This window comes from Cylas formicarius, unplaced genomic scaffold (genome assembly GCF_029955315.1).
Source record: "Cylas formicarius isolate icCylForm1 unplaced genomic scaffold, icCylForm1.1 PGA_scaffold_9__14_contigs__length_23061073, whole genome shotgun sequence".
In the NCBI taxonomy this organism is placed as follows: Eukaryota; Metazoa; Arthropoda; class Insecta; order Coleoptera; family Brentidae; genus Cylas; species Cylas formicarius.
The window spans coordinates 5,916,553-5,934,354 of record NW_026844365.1 but is presented as its reverse complement, the minus strand read 5'-3'; the positions used below and the strand labels follow the sequence as shown (position 1 = coordinate 5,934,354).

The 17,802-nt window shown below is 34.2% G+C and overlaps 1 protein-coding gene across 1 annotated transcript; it reads left to right on the top strand.

The window, feature by feature from the left end:
- Positions 1–3,355: 3,355 nt before the first annotated feature.
- Positions 3,356–17,209, top strand: LOC132707544 (glucose dehydrogenase [FAD, quinone]-like). Its single transcript, XM_060679440.1, has 7 exons — positions 3,356–3,669; positions 6,473–6,688; positions 8,783–9,042; positions 9,603–10,042; positions 13,603–13,794; positions 13,850–14,180; positions 16,991–17,209. The coding sequence occupies exons 1-7, from the start codon at positions 3,492–3,494 to the stop codon at positions 17,207–17,209; spliced, it is 1,836 nt and encodes a 611-aa protein (XP_060535423.1). The 5' UTR covers positions 3,356–3,491.
- The last annotated feature ends 593 nt before the right edge of the window (positions 17,210–17,802 follow it).

Below are 17,802 nucleotides of genomic sequence, written 5' to 3'. Positions count from 1 at the left end.
GTCTGCAAAATGAGTTATTCAAAAATAGTATGCATCAATACATCAATATTTGAAATTCACGTTGAAGAGAATGGTGGCCATTCTCTTCAACGGTACAGAAATGATCGCGGTCGAAAAAAGCTTTTTTTTTGTCTGGCCGTTCGCCGTTCTCGTCTTTTGGTTAACTTTCGAACCGTTGGAGCTACAAGATTGAAATTTTGCTTCTTTTTAACCCTCCATGAGGCACACAAGCTTATGCTCTGATCCGACTTTTTTTTGGACCTCGCTATGAAACACGATAAGTGTCCGAATTTTGAAGCAATCGACTTCATATTTGGCACATATATGCAGCCTTGCCCCGTGGCGGAACCTATTAAAAATGGGGGGGGGGGGGGGCAGAGAGGTCGGGAAGTATTCAAGAAAAATAAAAAATCGCGCGTGTAAGTGTCGACAAAAAACACTATTTTTCAAAAACTCTTTACGAGACCAAAAAAATTCTTGAACCAGAAGAAGCAAAAGACACGGCTCTATAAACTTTTACTACGTGACAATTTTTCAAAAATATACAGGGTGCGCCGCAAATTCAACAAAACTGAAAAATGGGTCCCCCCATTATTGAAAATTGGTTTTAACCGAAAGGCTATGATTCAGATCTCACATTCTTTTATATTGCGGTATAGTCCGCATAGACAGGAAAAACTTCTGTATTTAAGGTTTGCCACTATTGTACAGGGTGTTCCCGATATTCCGCGCTAAATGAGAAATGCGCTAAGTGTCCTAAAAAAGTCGGTGTCCACATTTAAACTGTAAAATGACATTTTACCAAGTATTTTTTAAAAATAATTGATTTTTTTTTGGTAATTTTAGCTTCCAGAAAAATATAGTTTCGCAAATCAAAAATCGTAAAATATGGTTAATTGGTTCAAACGGTGTCATAGGCCGTATCAAGACCTACAATTTTTGTTATTTCGGTTGCTGTCAAGACGCGATGAAATCATGCCAGTTTTGGATAAGATTTTAGTAACTTGAAATAAGTTTTAGAAATAATTGATAATTGAAAATTTCAATATTATTTTTAATTTGTGCGTTCTTTTATTAATTAATGTTTATTAATCTGTTTTTCGTTTCGTTGGTGATAATGTTGTACGCAGATGTTTAGCCGAAAATGTTAATAAACCATTAACAAGAAAACAATTGTTAATATGTCAACGGAATATGTTTTCAGCAGCACTAAATGTTACTGTAACACAAAAAAAAATTACTTTTTGCACTTGCCACATGTCACCCAGTAAGTTATTAGTCTAATGAGTTTACTTATATTTATTACCTATAGTCTCGTTGTTATTACAAAGCAAATTGTTCATAATTTTCGTAATATATAGTGGTGCGTCACATTTAATTAAGTTGCTTAATAGTGTTCATTTACATTTGTACTAATAAACATAGTAAGTGCTGAGAATTGCTCGTTAAACTGCCGTGCATTTTATTATTTTTATCACTATTTTTAACTTATGGGCAGCGTTTAAGGAAAAGTTAAAAAAATATGATCAGTGCAATGTTCGCTACGTATAGGTAAGTCATGTGGAAAATATTATTTTAAAAAATGATATAAACCGGGGTCCACCTAAGATGAACCACCCTCCGATCTAAGTAATGGCAAGCGCATCAAAACAAGGTTTTTTTTTCTGGAAGCCAAAATATATCGTGTTTAATAGCGATGTTCAAGAAACAGTCGAAAATTGAAAAAAAAAACAAGATGGCCGCCGATGTTTGACACCGAGCATTTTCACATATCTTGCGCGTTCCATAGACCTTTAAAAAGCAGCAAAATTTGAACCGTGTAGCTGAAACCGTTCCGAAGTTATTGTCACAAATGTCCTGGAACAGAAACGGAGAACGGACAGACAACAAAAATTTTTTTTTCGACGCTGATCAACTCGGTGCCAACGACGATCTCTTAGGACTTACCGTTACCGAGATATAAAATATAATCGTGTCTTGCCTCACAATATTTTTATTATTTTATTATAAAATATTTTGCCTTTTTGCCAAGTGAGATTTTGGAGAAGTGAGTGTTGGAAGTGTTTTCGGAGCGCGAGCATTGAAGATGGCCAGTGAGATTTTGGTGAAACGTCTGCAGGATTCCAGTCGGATGCAAGACTCGAGTCGGAGTTCAACAAGCGAACGGATGATATCCCGGAATATAGTGTCATCATATGTATATATATATATATATATATATATATATATATATATATATATATATATATATATATATATATATATATATATATATATATATACATATACATATAGATATTATGAATTAAGTTTTTGGGATAATTATGTTCTAGAAGTGCGCGTTTTGCTTTTTTAATTAGGTATGGTGTAAATTCTGTATCGAATAACATTATTGCTCTGTCTGCGAGACCTATTATGATGGATTTTTTTTGGGTTTCATGATGGTCTTCAGCAACTACTGATGAGTTTGTAGCTCGTTGTGTCTCAACATAATTTTGTCTTTGGTTTGAACATCATATTTCTGAAGAACTTTTAAAATGTGGTGAGTGGTGTTTTATATGTAGGAAGGGAGCGTAGTAGCAAGTATGGGATTGGTTTCGGGCTCATTTTCTTTGGGAGGTTGCGGTGAATTGTATTTTGTGATGAAACGCTTAATATCTCTAATGTGTAAATTATTACAGAGGAGAGTAGATGTTAGACGTTTTAATTCAGTTTGCGACTTGATAACTGACGATTTTTGGTCTCAATAGTGGTGTGACAATCCCTTAAGGTATCGATCTGTGTGCGTAGGTTTTCAATGTTAGTTTTGGTTAGTTTAGTTAAGAAAATCTTATTTGCATAAGTTTGGTTTTAGATGGAAGATGCCGAGGGCTTTCTCTTTAAAAAGATCGGTAAATGTATAGCTGATGACTGATCGTTACAAAAAAAAATTGTCAGGCGCGTAAGTCAAGGCAGGTAAAACACTGTCACACCTTCTCTCTTGGTTTTATGAGCGACTATGTTATCGCAAATCGTACTACACAAAAGTCTTGTGGGTTTCAATGTGTTAAACAACAATTTATATATTTCATCTTATACATAAAGTAATTAAAGAAAATTGCAGAGTCATATAATAACAGGGGCGTAAAGTAACCATTTCGGAATTGTATAATTTATATGAATTTGTAACATGCACGACTTCAGTAAATCCCTAAATGCTTTATCGAATCGGAGAAACCTTGATGTAATACGAAACGCGTATCTCTATAAAACTACGTAAACATAAACATTATAGGACACACTAAACTTGACCTAGATTTGTTACGCATACAAAGTTTGCGCAAATAAATTATTCAAAATGCACAATATTAATTGTTTCATTAATTGCTCTTGGAATCGGATATTCAAATATTTAGGAACTTTATCACGAGATTAACGTCATATATAAACCATTCCCCAAAATTTTTGTTTGGTATTTTTTTATACCATTTTTTCAGTTTTCTTCCACGGAAATGTGTACGACGACCGTGTGCACTATTTTAATAGCATTTCTGGCGTTTGCCAGTTCGGACTACACAAACTTTAACGATTTTTCCGAAATGGTGAAGAAAAGTATTTCCGAATCCAAGCGCTACAGGCTGCCACTCGATAACAGAAAAATCGCTTATACTGCTGATTCATCGACCAACGGTAAGGCTTGTCTTGTTTATTGTTAACATTTCCAAAAGGTTTTCCAATTATGAGCGTTTCTGACGAAACACTTTTTCATTACTGATAAAGATAGCGAATTTATTATATCGAGACCCAGTAAAACTATTATACTTCTCCAATTTTTATTGTTCTCGAGAAAATATTATTCTTACAAGGTGTCTTAGCAAGAACTTTGATGATCTGTAGAGGTACATGATTTCCTTAGCTTATTATATAGTGTGATAATCTGTGATGAGAATAAATTAACTTCCCAGTTTTTAAGATACCTAATATTGGCTGTACAAGTGTCATTACATTATTTCTCTGACCTCTCTGATCAAAGGAGCTGCAAAAATCGAATAAAAAATAAAATTGTTGATGGTTTGATAAAGACGGAACGATGAAGCTCAAAAATACAAGAACAATAAATAAATAATATAAAATAAAATAAATTGATAAAGTCAAAGCCGGAAATTTGAGATTCCGGACATACATCCAGAAGTGGCAAAGATTACTTCTATTATCGCGCTTATCGATACGCAACTATGCCCTAGTTTGATCTATTCTCTATCTCTGACGATTTCCGATATTCAAAAGATTTTATTTATCGATAAACTTAACTCAAGAGTTTAAGGCAAATTATAATATGCTGATACTATCTAGTATCTATCTATAAACATCAGACAAGAATCTGAAAGCAACTGTAAAGAACGACAATCATTTATACGATAAAATTAAATTGTTTCCCTAATTGGCTTTTGAAAACGATAAAGTTTTTTTATAGGAGACTGACAAGCATAATTAGTGCGATTTCGTCTCAAATTTCGTAAAGTCACATTAATTGACAGTGATAAAGGTAACATCCACAATTCTCAAATTTAATTTAACTAGGCAAAATCTAATAATCTGAAACTGCTCATGTAGAAAGGAGGCCATATATTAAACAATGTTAAACGAGGTTATCGCATCATAAGGCATCCATGACACACAGTCTTGCCTTCGAACCCCTGTCAAAATGTGGGAAATGTTCAATATATTTGACCATATTTTTTCAAAACCACTACTTCACTGCTTCCACTACTTGCTACTGCAATACTATTTACAAATCTTCTGGATTCCTCCTGCGTCGTCTGGGATGACTGATTCCCATATTAGTGACAGGTAAAGACCTGAGTCGCGGTTAAGATTGTTTGGTTGCTTATAGATTTCTATAGGTTCTCGGATTTATCGTCGGTAGAATACTTGATTATGTGCAAGAATTTTAGTTCTATCGAATATTTAATGTCCGGTTCTGCTGATGAGTTTATTTATCGTAGTCTTAAGGCTCTTTCATATTCTATGAGCCTCGTTGATATTTTTCGTCCTGGCTCTCGAATGTATTCTTTGCCGCGTATGAATGGAATGCTGTAAACTCCTGGTATTTCAAAAAGGAATTTTGTCTTTGACGGATCAAAGATGTTGAGATATTTTTGGACAAGTTGTAAATCTGGTTTCGAAGTTATATTTCCTGAGATCTTTTGATATGTGGTCAGTGATACTTTGAATGTAAGGAAGGATAACAGTGGCAAGTATGGGGTTGCCTTGAGACTCCGTGTCTTTGGAAGATTGTGGTGAAGGGTATTTTGCGATGGGATGCTTAATGGAAATTACAAGAGAGACGAGCAGATGTGAGGTGTTTTAATTCTTGTTATTTGCTCTCATGATTATTATCATCAATAGAAAATCAGAACTAACATTGGGTCATTGGATTTACAGGAAACCAGTGCACACCGTACAACTCAACCTGAGTCACTGAGCCCAGAATTAAAATACCTTACATTCTCTTCTCTCTAATAATTTCCATATTAGAGATATTAAGCGTTCCATCATACACATTTCACTATAATCTTCTAAAGACCATGAGCCCGAATGCAACCTAACACTTGCCACTGTTGTCCTTGTTCACATTCAAAACATCACTGATCTCATATCAAAAGTACTTAAGGAATATAGAAAACTAGAATTACCACCAGATTTATAAATAGTAAATTTGACCATAATTTCCGTTATAGTGGTCAAACTGGATTTTAGAACTTTTTTGATATTTCTTTTTGCTTTTCTCAGAATCACTAGTTTCAAAATTTTTCTATTCTTGCTTGTTTGCTGCTGTTTCTTGTCCTACTTCTTTAACATTTACCCCATCTAATGGCCAAATGTTCTTCCATACCCCTTTTTGTGTTTGTTTATGTGTCTATGGCATTATTGTTTATCCAAAACTCTGTTATTGTTTGTTTCTTTTCTCAAACATCTATCTAAATTTGGAATGTTGGGCACAAGTAATAAGTTGGTTTAATTAAAGCAGAAAAATTCGTTTGAATGGCTTGGAGAATTATCAGTTAAAAGTGGTGCTCATGGTTCAAGTATTTTAATTTCGCTCTTGGGTTTTTGAAAACAGATGCTGCTAGCGGTATCAAAATCGAATCATAAACAAAGATTTTACAATGATACACTGTATGCATGTTAATAGTCAGTTTCTCATTCAACCAGGTCTCAAGATCTTTAACCATTTCACAATGCTTACATTATGCGTTCTAAGATAAATTCAGCCTCTTATTTATTTTGTAAATATTCAGTCTATTCAGGTCTTCCTGCAGTAAATTTTCGACATAAAACAAAAATTAGTGTTTCTAATTAGCAATATTGTTAAAATAAATAATCAAGATTAAAGGCGAAGTTGACCACCCTGAGGAACACCAGATGATACCCCAATATAATTTGATCTGGCTGTGTGTTCATGAAGTGATGAAAATGTTATCCATTTCAGAATTTGGGGAGTTTGATTTTATAGTGGTCGGTGCCGGATCTGCGGGTGCCGTCCTCGCCAACAGATTATCCGAGATTCGCCACTGGAAGATCTTGCTTCTAGAAGCTGGCGGAAATGACAACGACTTCAGCGACATTGTCGGATTGGCAGCTCATTTATTTTATTCAGATATGAATTGGGGTTACAATACCACCGCACAAAAGAACATGTGTTTCGGTAAGAAACGATGAAACTAAAAGAGTATTCTTCTGGCAATTACTCTGAAATGGAAGAAAATATTAACGTTATAATTGCGAATTGCGCCCTCTAGCAATTTTATTTTAAACTATCGAGTACTAATGGTGTTTCAAAACACTCGAATATACCGTCTTATTAAAATCGGTACGAATTTCTCGCGTTTCATAGAAATCTTGAAAAACGAAGCTCAGTGTGCATTTCCAGAAAGTAGTGCGTAAACAGATTTTTTCTAATCCCGTCTGTAAAATACCTAATTACTCACCGATCTAGCGTGCGGGAGGCGTCACTTTACCACGACAGTTTCGTTTCCCACGGATCCGAGCCACTTCGCACATTTCCGGGATTTTACCGCACGGATTTGGGAGCAATCGGATGTTTTTGGATATATTTCCAACGCGTTGAATGTTGACGTTTGTCAATTCTGACAGTCGTGTCAGTGAATGTATTCGTGTTGTTTTGTGAAAATGTACCAAAAAACTAACGGTCGTAGAAAAAGTATAGTATTCATTATTTAAGAATTAATTTGGAGGTTTACTACTTTTGACCGTTTTTCTTTTTTCTCAAGCAAAATTCATATTTTTTAAAATAGGCCACAATCGTTTTCTAGATATTAACTGAATACTGTAATCCTGACAGTGCGAATAATATCGCGGTGTTGTTTTTTACTCTATTATATTGGTGTTTCTATTTTTTTAATATTTTTATTATAATTACATTTTCTCCTTGTACTTCCAATTTCAACTTAATATTTGTTAGCATTAACTTCACACTTCAATTGAAGTTTTTATGTGAATGTTTCAATGACATGATAATATGCAAGTTTTTAACGAATACGAATAGCGCCAAGTGGTTAGACCACCAGTTACACATGCATTCTGTGTTGCGCATGACACAACAAACAAAAATATGACAGATCGCCGTTTTAGATTCTTCCGGCGAGTGCATGACGTCACGCGGAGCTAAAAATTTGAATTTGATGCCGGGTACTAATGGATATGATACTTGTTTACATTGCTATTGCTAAAATTTGCACGCAAATTGCTGTTGTATTTCTAGAAACCAAATATGTAGAAACATTGAAAAGTCGTTACATAGATTTTTAAGTTAATGAAAAAATAGGCGCCAATATTTAAAACGAAGTTTTGATATTACAATAACGGATTTGGATACCATTTCATTAACTATAAAAAAAAATCTAGGTGCTGATCTGTTTTTTAAAATTTTTTTTTTTAAATAATTTTAGTATAAATCACTGTATTTTTCTATAATATTCTATGGATTAATTATAAATGAACAGTTTTAAAAGCGAATAAAATGGGAATTATGAACAAGAGTCTTGAAAGTAAACACATTTGTCTTTCTAGCATAGAGAGTTTACGGGTTGAAGTGAATCTTAGTAGTCATTGCAAAGAGAAAAGGCAGCTGTTTGCAATATACCATGATATATTAATATAAATAAAACATGTATCGTGGCAGAAATCAAACGACTTTTATGCCATTTAATTGCAGTAATCTCATAACAAAGCAATAGCAAAACATTCTCGAAATTAAAAAATATTAATAATGAAGAATAATTTTTCATAACTCAGAAATAAATTTTGAGTTAGATGTAGTTAACTTATATTGTTTTTGAAATACGTTAAAACTTAAAAATGGAGGTGACAAGTAATCCTGAAAATCAAGTACAAGTAAAAAGTTCAAATGTCAAATGTTCAATATCAAGATTTTTTTATGCTGGAGCCCTCTAAAGCACTAAAGGGCACATCAAAAAAAAGGAACTTCCCTGCTTTCTAAAAGAGTCTCAAGTAAATCACTTCTATTTTTTATATCAATTCGACTGTTTAGAGCCTGATAGCCCTCTATTTTTGCAGTGGCGTAGCCCAAAAGTTCAAAACGCACATTACTTTGGTAAGGAGTTTCATCAAAATGTCTAGAATAGACTCTGGCAGTTTTTACAATTATTGCCCATTTGCAAGCTGTCACCTAACTTTTTTGAATGTTTTCGTCATGAGGGAACTGGATAAAAAATTTAAATCAAATAAAAGTGTTTGTAAGAATCGCAACTTTTTCCAGCGATGCCCAATAATCAGTGCATTATGCCAAGGGGGAAAGCCAGAGGCGGCTCTAGCACAATCAATTTAGGTATCTACTCCAGAGGTCATCCTGAGGATTACAACAGGTGGGAACAACTTGGCAACGAGGGGTGGTCGTTTGATGACGTCCTGCACTACTTCAAAAAGTCGGAAAATGCTGTCTTCGAGGGCCGAGATGAGGGTTACCACGGAAATGGAGGGTATATGCACGTAGATGTTCTACGACCTACAGCCGGATTCGTAAGTTTGACACAACCTTTAGTTATTTATTTCCAGTTTGGGTCACATATAGTACAAAAGTACCAAAAAAGCGTCTATGTGTTGGAAGGGCTCAGGTTAGCTTAACAATAAAAATTAAATTTAATTAGTACTCTTATATAAATAAATTAAAAAGAAAATTTAACTTTTAAACAATTTAACGATCTCCGGCTTTTTTTTGTAAGCAATAAATATTTTTTACAATTTATTTGAATGTTGATAGCAATGGTTTACAAGAAACGTTCAAAAGAGTGCCCAGCCCAACCCGACATTGTATTGCAAAACGTTTTATTATTTTTTATAATTTTATTATCGTGTTTTTGGTATATTAAGTTTCAACTCATTATTTTAAAAATTCACACCATAAAACACAAAAAATCCTAAAACTTTCATAATTCATAAGTTTTCGTATTTCACATTAAGTTATATTTTTATCTTTAACTTGACCGTGTGGAATGATGCGAAGGTTAAGATTTTTTCTCTATCCTCTTTCAATTCACGTAAATCGAGCATAACTATATGATGGACTGTAATTACGGCAGCAATCTGCGATATTTGGGGCGTTCCAAGATTTGGGCTACAGCAATGTGGATCACAACGGACCAAATCCGATAGGAGTCAGTCGGATGCAGTTTTCCCTGAATTATAACAAGAGAGCGAGCACTTCGCGGGCATTTTTAGATTTTTTCGAGAAACGGCCAAACCTCGACTTGAGCCTGCGGAGTTTCGTCACTGCAATACTGATCGACGAGTCGAAACGAGCCTACGGGGTAGAGTTCATCAAAGACGGGAGACGATACGTCGCGCGATCGAAGAAAGAAGTTATTTTATCAGCCGGCGCGGTCAATACACCCCAATTGCTAATGCTGTCCGGTATCGGACCTAAGCAACACTTAGGCGAGCTAGGAATCGACGTTATCCAAGACTTGCCGGTAGGAGAACATTTAGCGGACCACGTTTATTATCCTGCTCTATTTTACAGGTAAATACGAAGTTGTTATTACCATGTGTAAAGATCATCTTTCATATATTTTATCTTTTGCATTGTAAGTTTTATCATACAAACAGCACATGAATCACACAGATAAAGAGAGTAAAAAATGGGTTGTGGTCGTAGGAGGTTGTGGTCGAACCAGACACCAGCTTAATTTTTTTTAAAAGGAATGCCCTGTATATTATTAGATTTTTTGATTCTAGGAAAAAATCGAAAAAAATCTATCTATTTATAATCTAGTCCCTTTTTACCCGTATTGTGTAATGGTAAAATTTTGACATAAAATCTAGCTAATTATCTACAAAAAGTGTCCAGCCTTTTCTATTTAGTGCTAAATTTCCAGCTTCTACCCATGTTCTTCCACTCTTTTTCACAATCTTTCCCACAGTTATGTCCTAAATTTCTCTGGGTCTTCCTCTTTTCCCTGCATTTTAATCTGTCAAACTCTTTTAACCGGTACAATGCTGCCTAATCTCTGGAAATCGCCCCGCCAATGAAATTGTTTCTTTTCCATGCATTCCACATTTAACCTTTTCTCTTATATCTGCATTTCTAATTATGTCCTTCCTGGGTATTCCTTTAACTCTCCTCAAGCATCTCTCCAATTTTGCTCTTGAAAATCGCTATGACTCGGAGCCATATGTAAGAATTGATTTGTAAACTTCCTTGAATATATCCTTTTTATGTATGAGCCCCTTACTCCATGCATAAGTACAACTTATTTCCCTTTCTTATTTAATTCTGTATCCTGTTCTACTGTTTCTTCAGACATAATTCCTAACTACTTGTTCTATTAGTTTTCCACCCATTTTGATTTTCAACTTCTCTTTTTCCATAACCATTTAGATAAAACGCTGAAATTTTGTTTACAACAGGGTGTTTAGAAAATTACGCATATTTTGCGTAAGTTTTAAATTTAACTTTCTGTTTTATTGTGGCAATGAAAAGAGCGATTCATTCTTGATCTGAAACTGTTATAACATAACCGTATCTATTTTGAATCGTTTTGGAGTTAAAAGCAAAAAACTAGAAAAGCGATATATTTTGACAGTTCAATTAGATTGTATTTATTTATATTTATTATATTAATGTTATATTTAAAAAAAGATTTAATAATATAATATATAATTTCTTTTTAAAAACTTTAGATTTCGTTGATATTTTATCAAATCCTGAGTAGGCTCTTTGTGCTGAAGAAAATGCGTGAGGCAAGGACGAAGTTGCAACTTTTGCAAGAACAATTTTTCCTTCTCACAAAGGTGGTGCTACGATACATTTACCACAGTGTTTGATAGTTGGGAACAGTTTGATCGTTTCACTAGTATTGGCGTTAGTTTTTCAAAAATTTGAATGTGATTCTGGGTAGAAGAGAAACGAAGATTCTCAGCTTTGTCATGTATCATGTTGCAAGATGTAGAGGCAAAAGAGATTGATTGATTGATTTTTTCTATGTCTTTATGAGTATAATCAATTCTTTCTCGAAGTAAACCACAACTAGATTTACGAAGAGTGTTATAAGCAGAAGAGGTTTTGACGTGATGAGATATTTTATAAGAATTAGGGATAACTTCATGGTATCTAAAACGTAACATTGTCACATCACCACTTCGTCCAAAAATCATCGGTTTTCAACTCTTTTGTTTACAGAGCGGCAAAACTATCTCATTGTTTGAAAGGGTATCGAAGTCGGATGGGAATAAGATGGAAGCAATTTCAAAATCTAGAGGCACAAGAGTCTTATTGATTTGGTATATCTCTTTACGGGTATGATGAATTCTTTCTCGAAGTAAAGCAAAAGTAGATTTATGAAGAGTTTTGTAAGTATATGAGTTTTGATATGGTGGGATACCTCAAGAAAATTAGGAATAACGTTATGGTGTCTACAGTGTAACAAAATAGACAGTGTCCTATTTCTGAAACTCTCAACCATATTTTACAGAATTTGGAACCAAACCTTCTTCTTTTCATTGAAAAATGCTTGTCTGGAATATAGATATTCATATAGCCTGTTTCTATTCTTTCTAAAATTAAGTCCTTAGAATAAAATCCTGATAAAAATGGTATGCCACGTAAAGCAAAATTTCTAAAAATAAAAATTCTAGAAATAAAAGGTATTTAATTAATCAATTTTCCCATATAACAAATATCTTGGCACCCCCCACAATTAAGAATAATAATTCCCACACATATAAATATTAAAACGAAAAAAAGCTAAATCAGCTCTGCCAAAAATAAAATTCTTATTATAAAACCTAATTGTCTTAATGTCGATAAAGCAATAATCTTTTTTAAATCATTTTCAAAATCAGGAGCAATTCCATATAAGGGTCAAATTTTTCAACAAACGTCGGGAACAGCTATGGGTTCTTCACTATCACCAGTCATCGCGAATATATTTATATTTATATTATATTTGAGAAGAAAACTTTGTCCAAAAATGCACCAACATGTTCGATCTTCAAGGAGAAAATTCCGTTTGAGCATTCCATACACTGAGCTCAAAAATCATGAAAGAGAGTTAAAAATAAATAAATTCATCAGCAATTGCATAATTCTTTAGCTCCGGCCCATCAAACAATGTAGAGTAGAATGTGTGCCAGTTTCAGTTAGGTTCTGAAGAAGACAACAGAATGATCGACGAAACGTCGGCATCAACAACCGATTAAAAATTATAAAATAGTCCGAGAGAGCTACAACATAGAACATAGAAAGTTGGACCAGATAATTACAGTGGTTTCCAGGGTCGCATTTTTCAAAAAACTTCTACCGAAAATGGAAAGACCGTTTTTAATTATTATGGATAATGCACGATATCATTCTAGACTTAGTGAAGGTGTACCAAATGCATCGACAAAGAACGAAGAAATTATTAATTGGCTACGCAGTAAGCGGATTAATTACCCAGAAAAGGGTCTAAAATGTGAGTTGTTAAAAATTGTCAATTATTACAAAACAAACTTTCCGTATGCTACAGACGAAATTTTGCTAAAATGCGTCGTCAAATTTTTAGATTGCCTCCTTACCACTGTATATTTAATGCCATAGAATTGGTGTGGGCTCAGTGCAAAACATTTACAGCAACAACCAAAGAAAATCGGATCAGTTGCATAACACATACAGACAATATAATAAAAGAATACTGTGAAGAAGAGAATACACTTGATATAACGGTACCACCACTAACATAGACGAAGCATAAGGCAGTAGCAGTTCCAATTTTAGGATGGTAAATTATATTTTATACGGTTCGATATATATTTTCTTAATTTTCAGATTTTTCTGGTATTGTTTTAATTTTAATTTCCTGGGCAGAGCTTTCGTACAATAGTTTTTTTAACAAATTTTGATCTTTAAAGGCGGCTGTCTTGCATTGATCAGATAGGCGTTTATGGCAGAACCACATCTGTTGATGTATAAGTGAAAGCAAGATGAACAATCTGGTTTATTTTGTGTGGCATTTTATACTTTGCTATGCCAATCGTGCCGACTAAGTTTAAAATAACTTTTTTTTGTCACTGCGAATCGAACCTTCTCAAGTCTTGTTTCAGATCGAACCAAACGTTTTATAACCAAACTGTGGACGACAATATTGAAGACTACACCTACAACCTGAGACCTTTGACCTCTGCTCTCGAAATGGTCAGCTTCGTCAATCTCAGCGGTTCGAAGGTGGATCGACCAGACGTCGAATATATGATTACAGTCCCGACTACCACGGATAACCTTCGATTACTAAATCCGTTTGTTATTAATTATCTCTGGGATCGCAGCGCAGATAACGGCTCAAATTTGCAGAATGAAGGAGGAGTTTATCATGGACGTAGATGCCTTGCACGACATCTGGTTTCCCCTGGTCCTCTTACATCCGAAGTCGGTCGGCAAAGTAACGCTGCAGTCCAGCAGCATCTTCGATTTCCCACTGATAGATCCGAATTATTTGTCGGACGAAGCTGACTTACAGACTTTATATAGGGGCGTTCAGTTTATAATGCGTTTGAACGAGACGGACACGTTCAAAACGTATAAGGCGACCTTTAGACATCCACCGGTACCGGTCTGTGACGATAACCACGAGAGATTTTCGAAGGAATGGTGGTTCTGTTCTTTTAAGACCTACAGCGTCAGCGTAAGTACAACGCAAGCCAGCCGTGTCTGACTGCGAAAGAACGGTAATGTCATGTATCAAATTAAAAGGGCATGCTGTAGTCCTTGGGACTAAAATTTTTGCACCTCACTTTGGTTCGACGTTGGTATCTAAATAAAATGGAATAATTATTACTAACCACGTTAATTATCGTTTTTACTGTATAATTAGTTTATAGACATGGATGGACACTATAAAATACATAAAATACAATTTTTTTATGAAACTGGAATATTTCAAAAACTGTTAATAGATTTAACATCTATGCATTTTTCTTTGAAAGTTTCATTAGAATTATTGACATGTATTTTTGTGAAAAAATAATTCAGCACTTAGCTTTCTACGTATATGAACAAAACTGCACTGAAATTAATCCAAAATCCTTTGTTAAGTTAAATAAAAAATTTGAAAATGAAATTGATGATTTAACACCCCGTAATTTTTTGCCAGTCAACTTTTAAACTAGGCTCCAATTTTAAAAATTTGCAAATCAAATTTTCAGTTTAATACTTTGTAACATTTTACCTGTCAACTTTTGAACTAAGGTATGTGTGGCTTCAATTTTGATTTTTGGTTTTTATAAACCCAGTGAAAATCTGACCTATTTTTTTCAAGTGCAGAAGATCTCTCCAGAATGAGGTGTTATAATTTTGATTTTAATACTAGACTTTTAATGTTTTTTATGTATATTATTCATATATTTTACTGCAAAAGTAAAAATCTGAACGAGAAATAAATTTGAAATTTTGCGTTCCACTTTGCACTAGTTGATCAACTCCACGTTTGTAAACAGTACTCAGATAATTTAGTTTCACCATGATGGTAGGTGGCGCTCGCGTCGTATAAATTCAAATTCTACAATTCGTTGAATTTTAAAGATAAAAGTTATTGAACCAGAATTCAATGATAAAAGAAAGTGCCAATGATTTTCAATTGTTTATATTTATAGATAAACGTATATTTATAGATAAATATATATTTAGAGATAAATTTCAGAAATGGATATGACACGGTTGGCTGATATACTGTAGGTTCTCTCTGAATGACAAAATTAATTATATATAAAAAAAGATTAAATATTTTTATGATCATCTAATTAAACAAAAATTTCATTAGCTATTAAATTATGAATTAATCACCAGTGGGAACAAACAAGAAAAGACGTAAAAAGTCACAGTTAAAACAGAATCACACCTAAATGTTTCGGTTTACCCCCAAACCAACAAATTTTGTCAAAAAAATCAGGTTCTTATTTATAATGGAATATCGTTAAAATTATTGGAAAAATTTTTAAAATTCCCGTTCGTCCAACTTTGAGCAGCAATATCTCGGACTACAACCATTTTTTTTTTTAGAAATTGTTCGACCATACCATTTTGGTAAGAAAAGTGAGTGATTCTTTTTGTTTCTTGTTTGATAGTAGTTTTAGTAGATAGTTTTCACCGGAGATGGAGCATCAGTCGCTTTTGTTGTAGGCAATAACGACAAATTTCTTTTCCCATCCGGTGTGCCTGAATTATCCTCATTTGGGCCTTCTGTTTTTCAACTTATTCATTAACCACACTTGCTTAAAGTTACTTATGGAAATTTATTTTTTTATTGCACAGCAGGAACCTTGTCATGTTTAACGGTATGGAAGACCAGAGTTTTCAGTTGTCCATTGGAGTGTGCAATGTGGACTTCAGAGGCTTTTATATTTTGTTAAGATCCCAATATGAATTTCACCCCATATTGATATCATAATTTGCAAATCACTCAAGGCCCACCCATAAGTTCAGATATAATCTTATACACAGGCGGATCAGAAAGCAAGGAAGGAATACTAGAGGCACTAGAAGCTGTGCGGTCCAGCACAATAATGCGTCACACCTAAAATTGGAAAAAAATGCCAGCAATGGTAGAGAGACAAGGAAGGACAAAGACAAGCCAAGAAACTAACAAAATAATCGCAGTAAAGAATAATGGTAGGCCTACTGACGGGCAACTGCCGGCATAAGACTAATAGCAGTGGAAGAAAACATGCAGATTCTGTCCAGAAGAGGACGAAACAGCCATACACATATTATGTCAGTGTGAAGGCCTATCGAGAGTGAATTTTTCCATCTAACCAAACCAGAGGCAATGGTCTACACCAAGCAGCTATTATCGAAGTTAGGTAGTCTCTCGTCAGAGAAACGAACCTGGTAACTCTCCATAGCTATGGAGAGAGTCACTACAGATCATCTGGCTCGCAGTGACGGACAGATTGCTGGCTCCTATAATCTGAATATAATCTAATGTAATCTAGCAAAGTAAAACGTACCACAAAAGATTTTGGAAAGTGACTAGCGTACATTTTGCACATGTACCACTCTGCAGACGGAATAAACTCTACAATTGATTGTCCATGTAATTTCATAGTAACGAGCTAAGTCAGATGGACTTCTTCGGACTCTTTAGAACATTTGTGAGAGCTGTCACAATTTCAGTCATAACTTCAAATAATAGTTTTGCATATTTTTTCATTAAAGTTATTATATTGTAGATTTTGTATGTTTATCTTTAGATTATGTAGATGTTGTCTTCCCTAAATGTATAGCTGCTAGCTGCTCAATATTTTTTACTTGTTAAACTTAAATTCAGTCACGTTGATTTTGTCACAATTTCTTCACCTTTTCAGGCTATTAAAAGTAACAAAGAACCATCGACGTTGTACCATATGGTTTATAATTGGTGCTTAATTGTTATTGTATTTATTCTGATATAATTGATAATTGCGAATTGCCTGATAAGTATGACGCTCGATGTTGCAGATACTCCATCCAGTTTCTACTACTCGCATGGGCAACAATCCTCTGACGTCGGTCGTTAATTCGAGATTACAGGTTCACGGGATGAAGGACTTAAGGGTCATCGATGCTGGCGTTTTGCCCGAACTAAATTCCGGCCACACCAACGCCCCCACGATCATGGTGGCCGAAAAAGCGGGCGATATTATTAAATCGGCTTACAACGAGATTTGTTTCCAATAAACGATAAACAAAATTACAATTTTAATTGTTTTTTTGAGTATACTGAACATACGAGTATAATCGGTGAACCAGATTGCCACTTAGCTTCTTGCCATAGATGTATTTTGATAATGGCAGCTTGGAGGGTATTGAGAGTATTTTAAATTTAAAGAGGTTTTCGAAAAACCCTGTCCACGTTTTTATCTTTTTATTGTTCCAAAACTTGGGTTGTTATTAATCTCTAATTTACAAAATAAAACGGAAATTTAACATCTGGGCTGACAGGTGTTGTAAATTGAAATAAAATGTTATTCATTATTCTTACAATAACTTCGATGGGCATAAAATTATCCCTGGACTTGCCTTTTTTACCTATTTTGTCATGCCATCGGGTGGTCTTCCTTATAGGGCCTAAGAAACGCCCTTTTGAACAATTGCATGGACGATTTGCTCAATAATTTTTTTTCAAATTTTTCGGACTGTCTTAGGTAGGACCAATATATATAAAAAAATGTTTACGCGGAGACTGTATATGAATATTTATTTCGAATGACCTACATTTTTGTTTAAAAAATTTTAAATACTCAAACGAAGCATTTCATTTTGTCGAATAA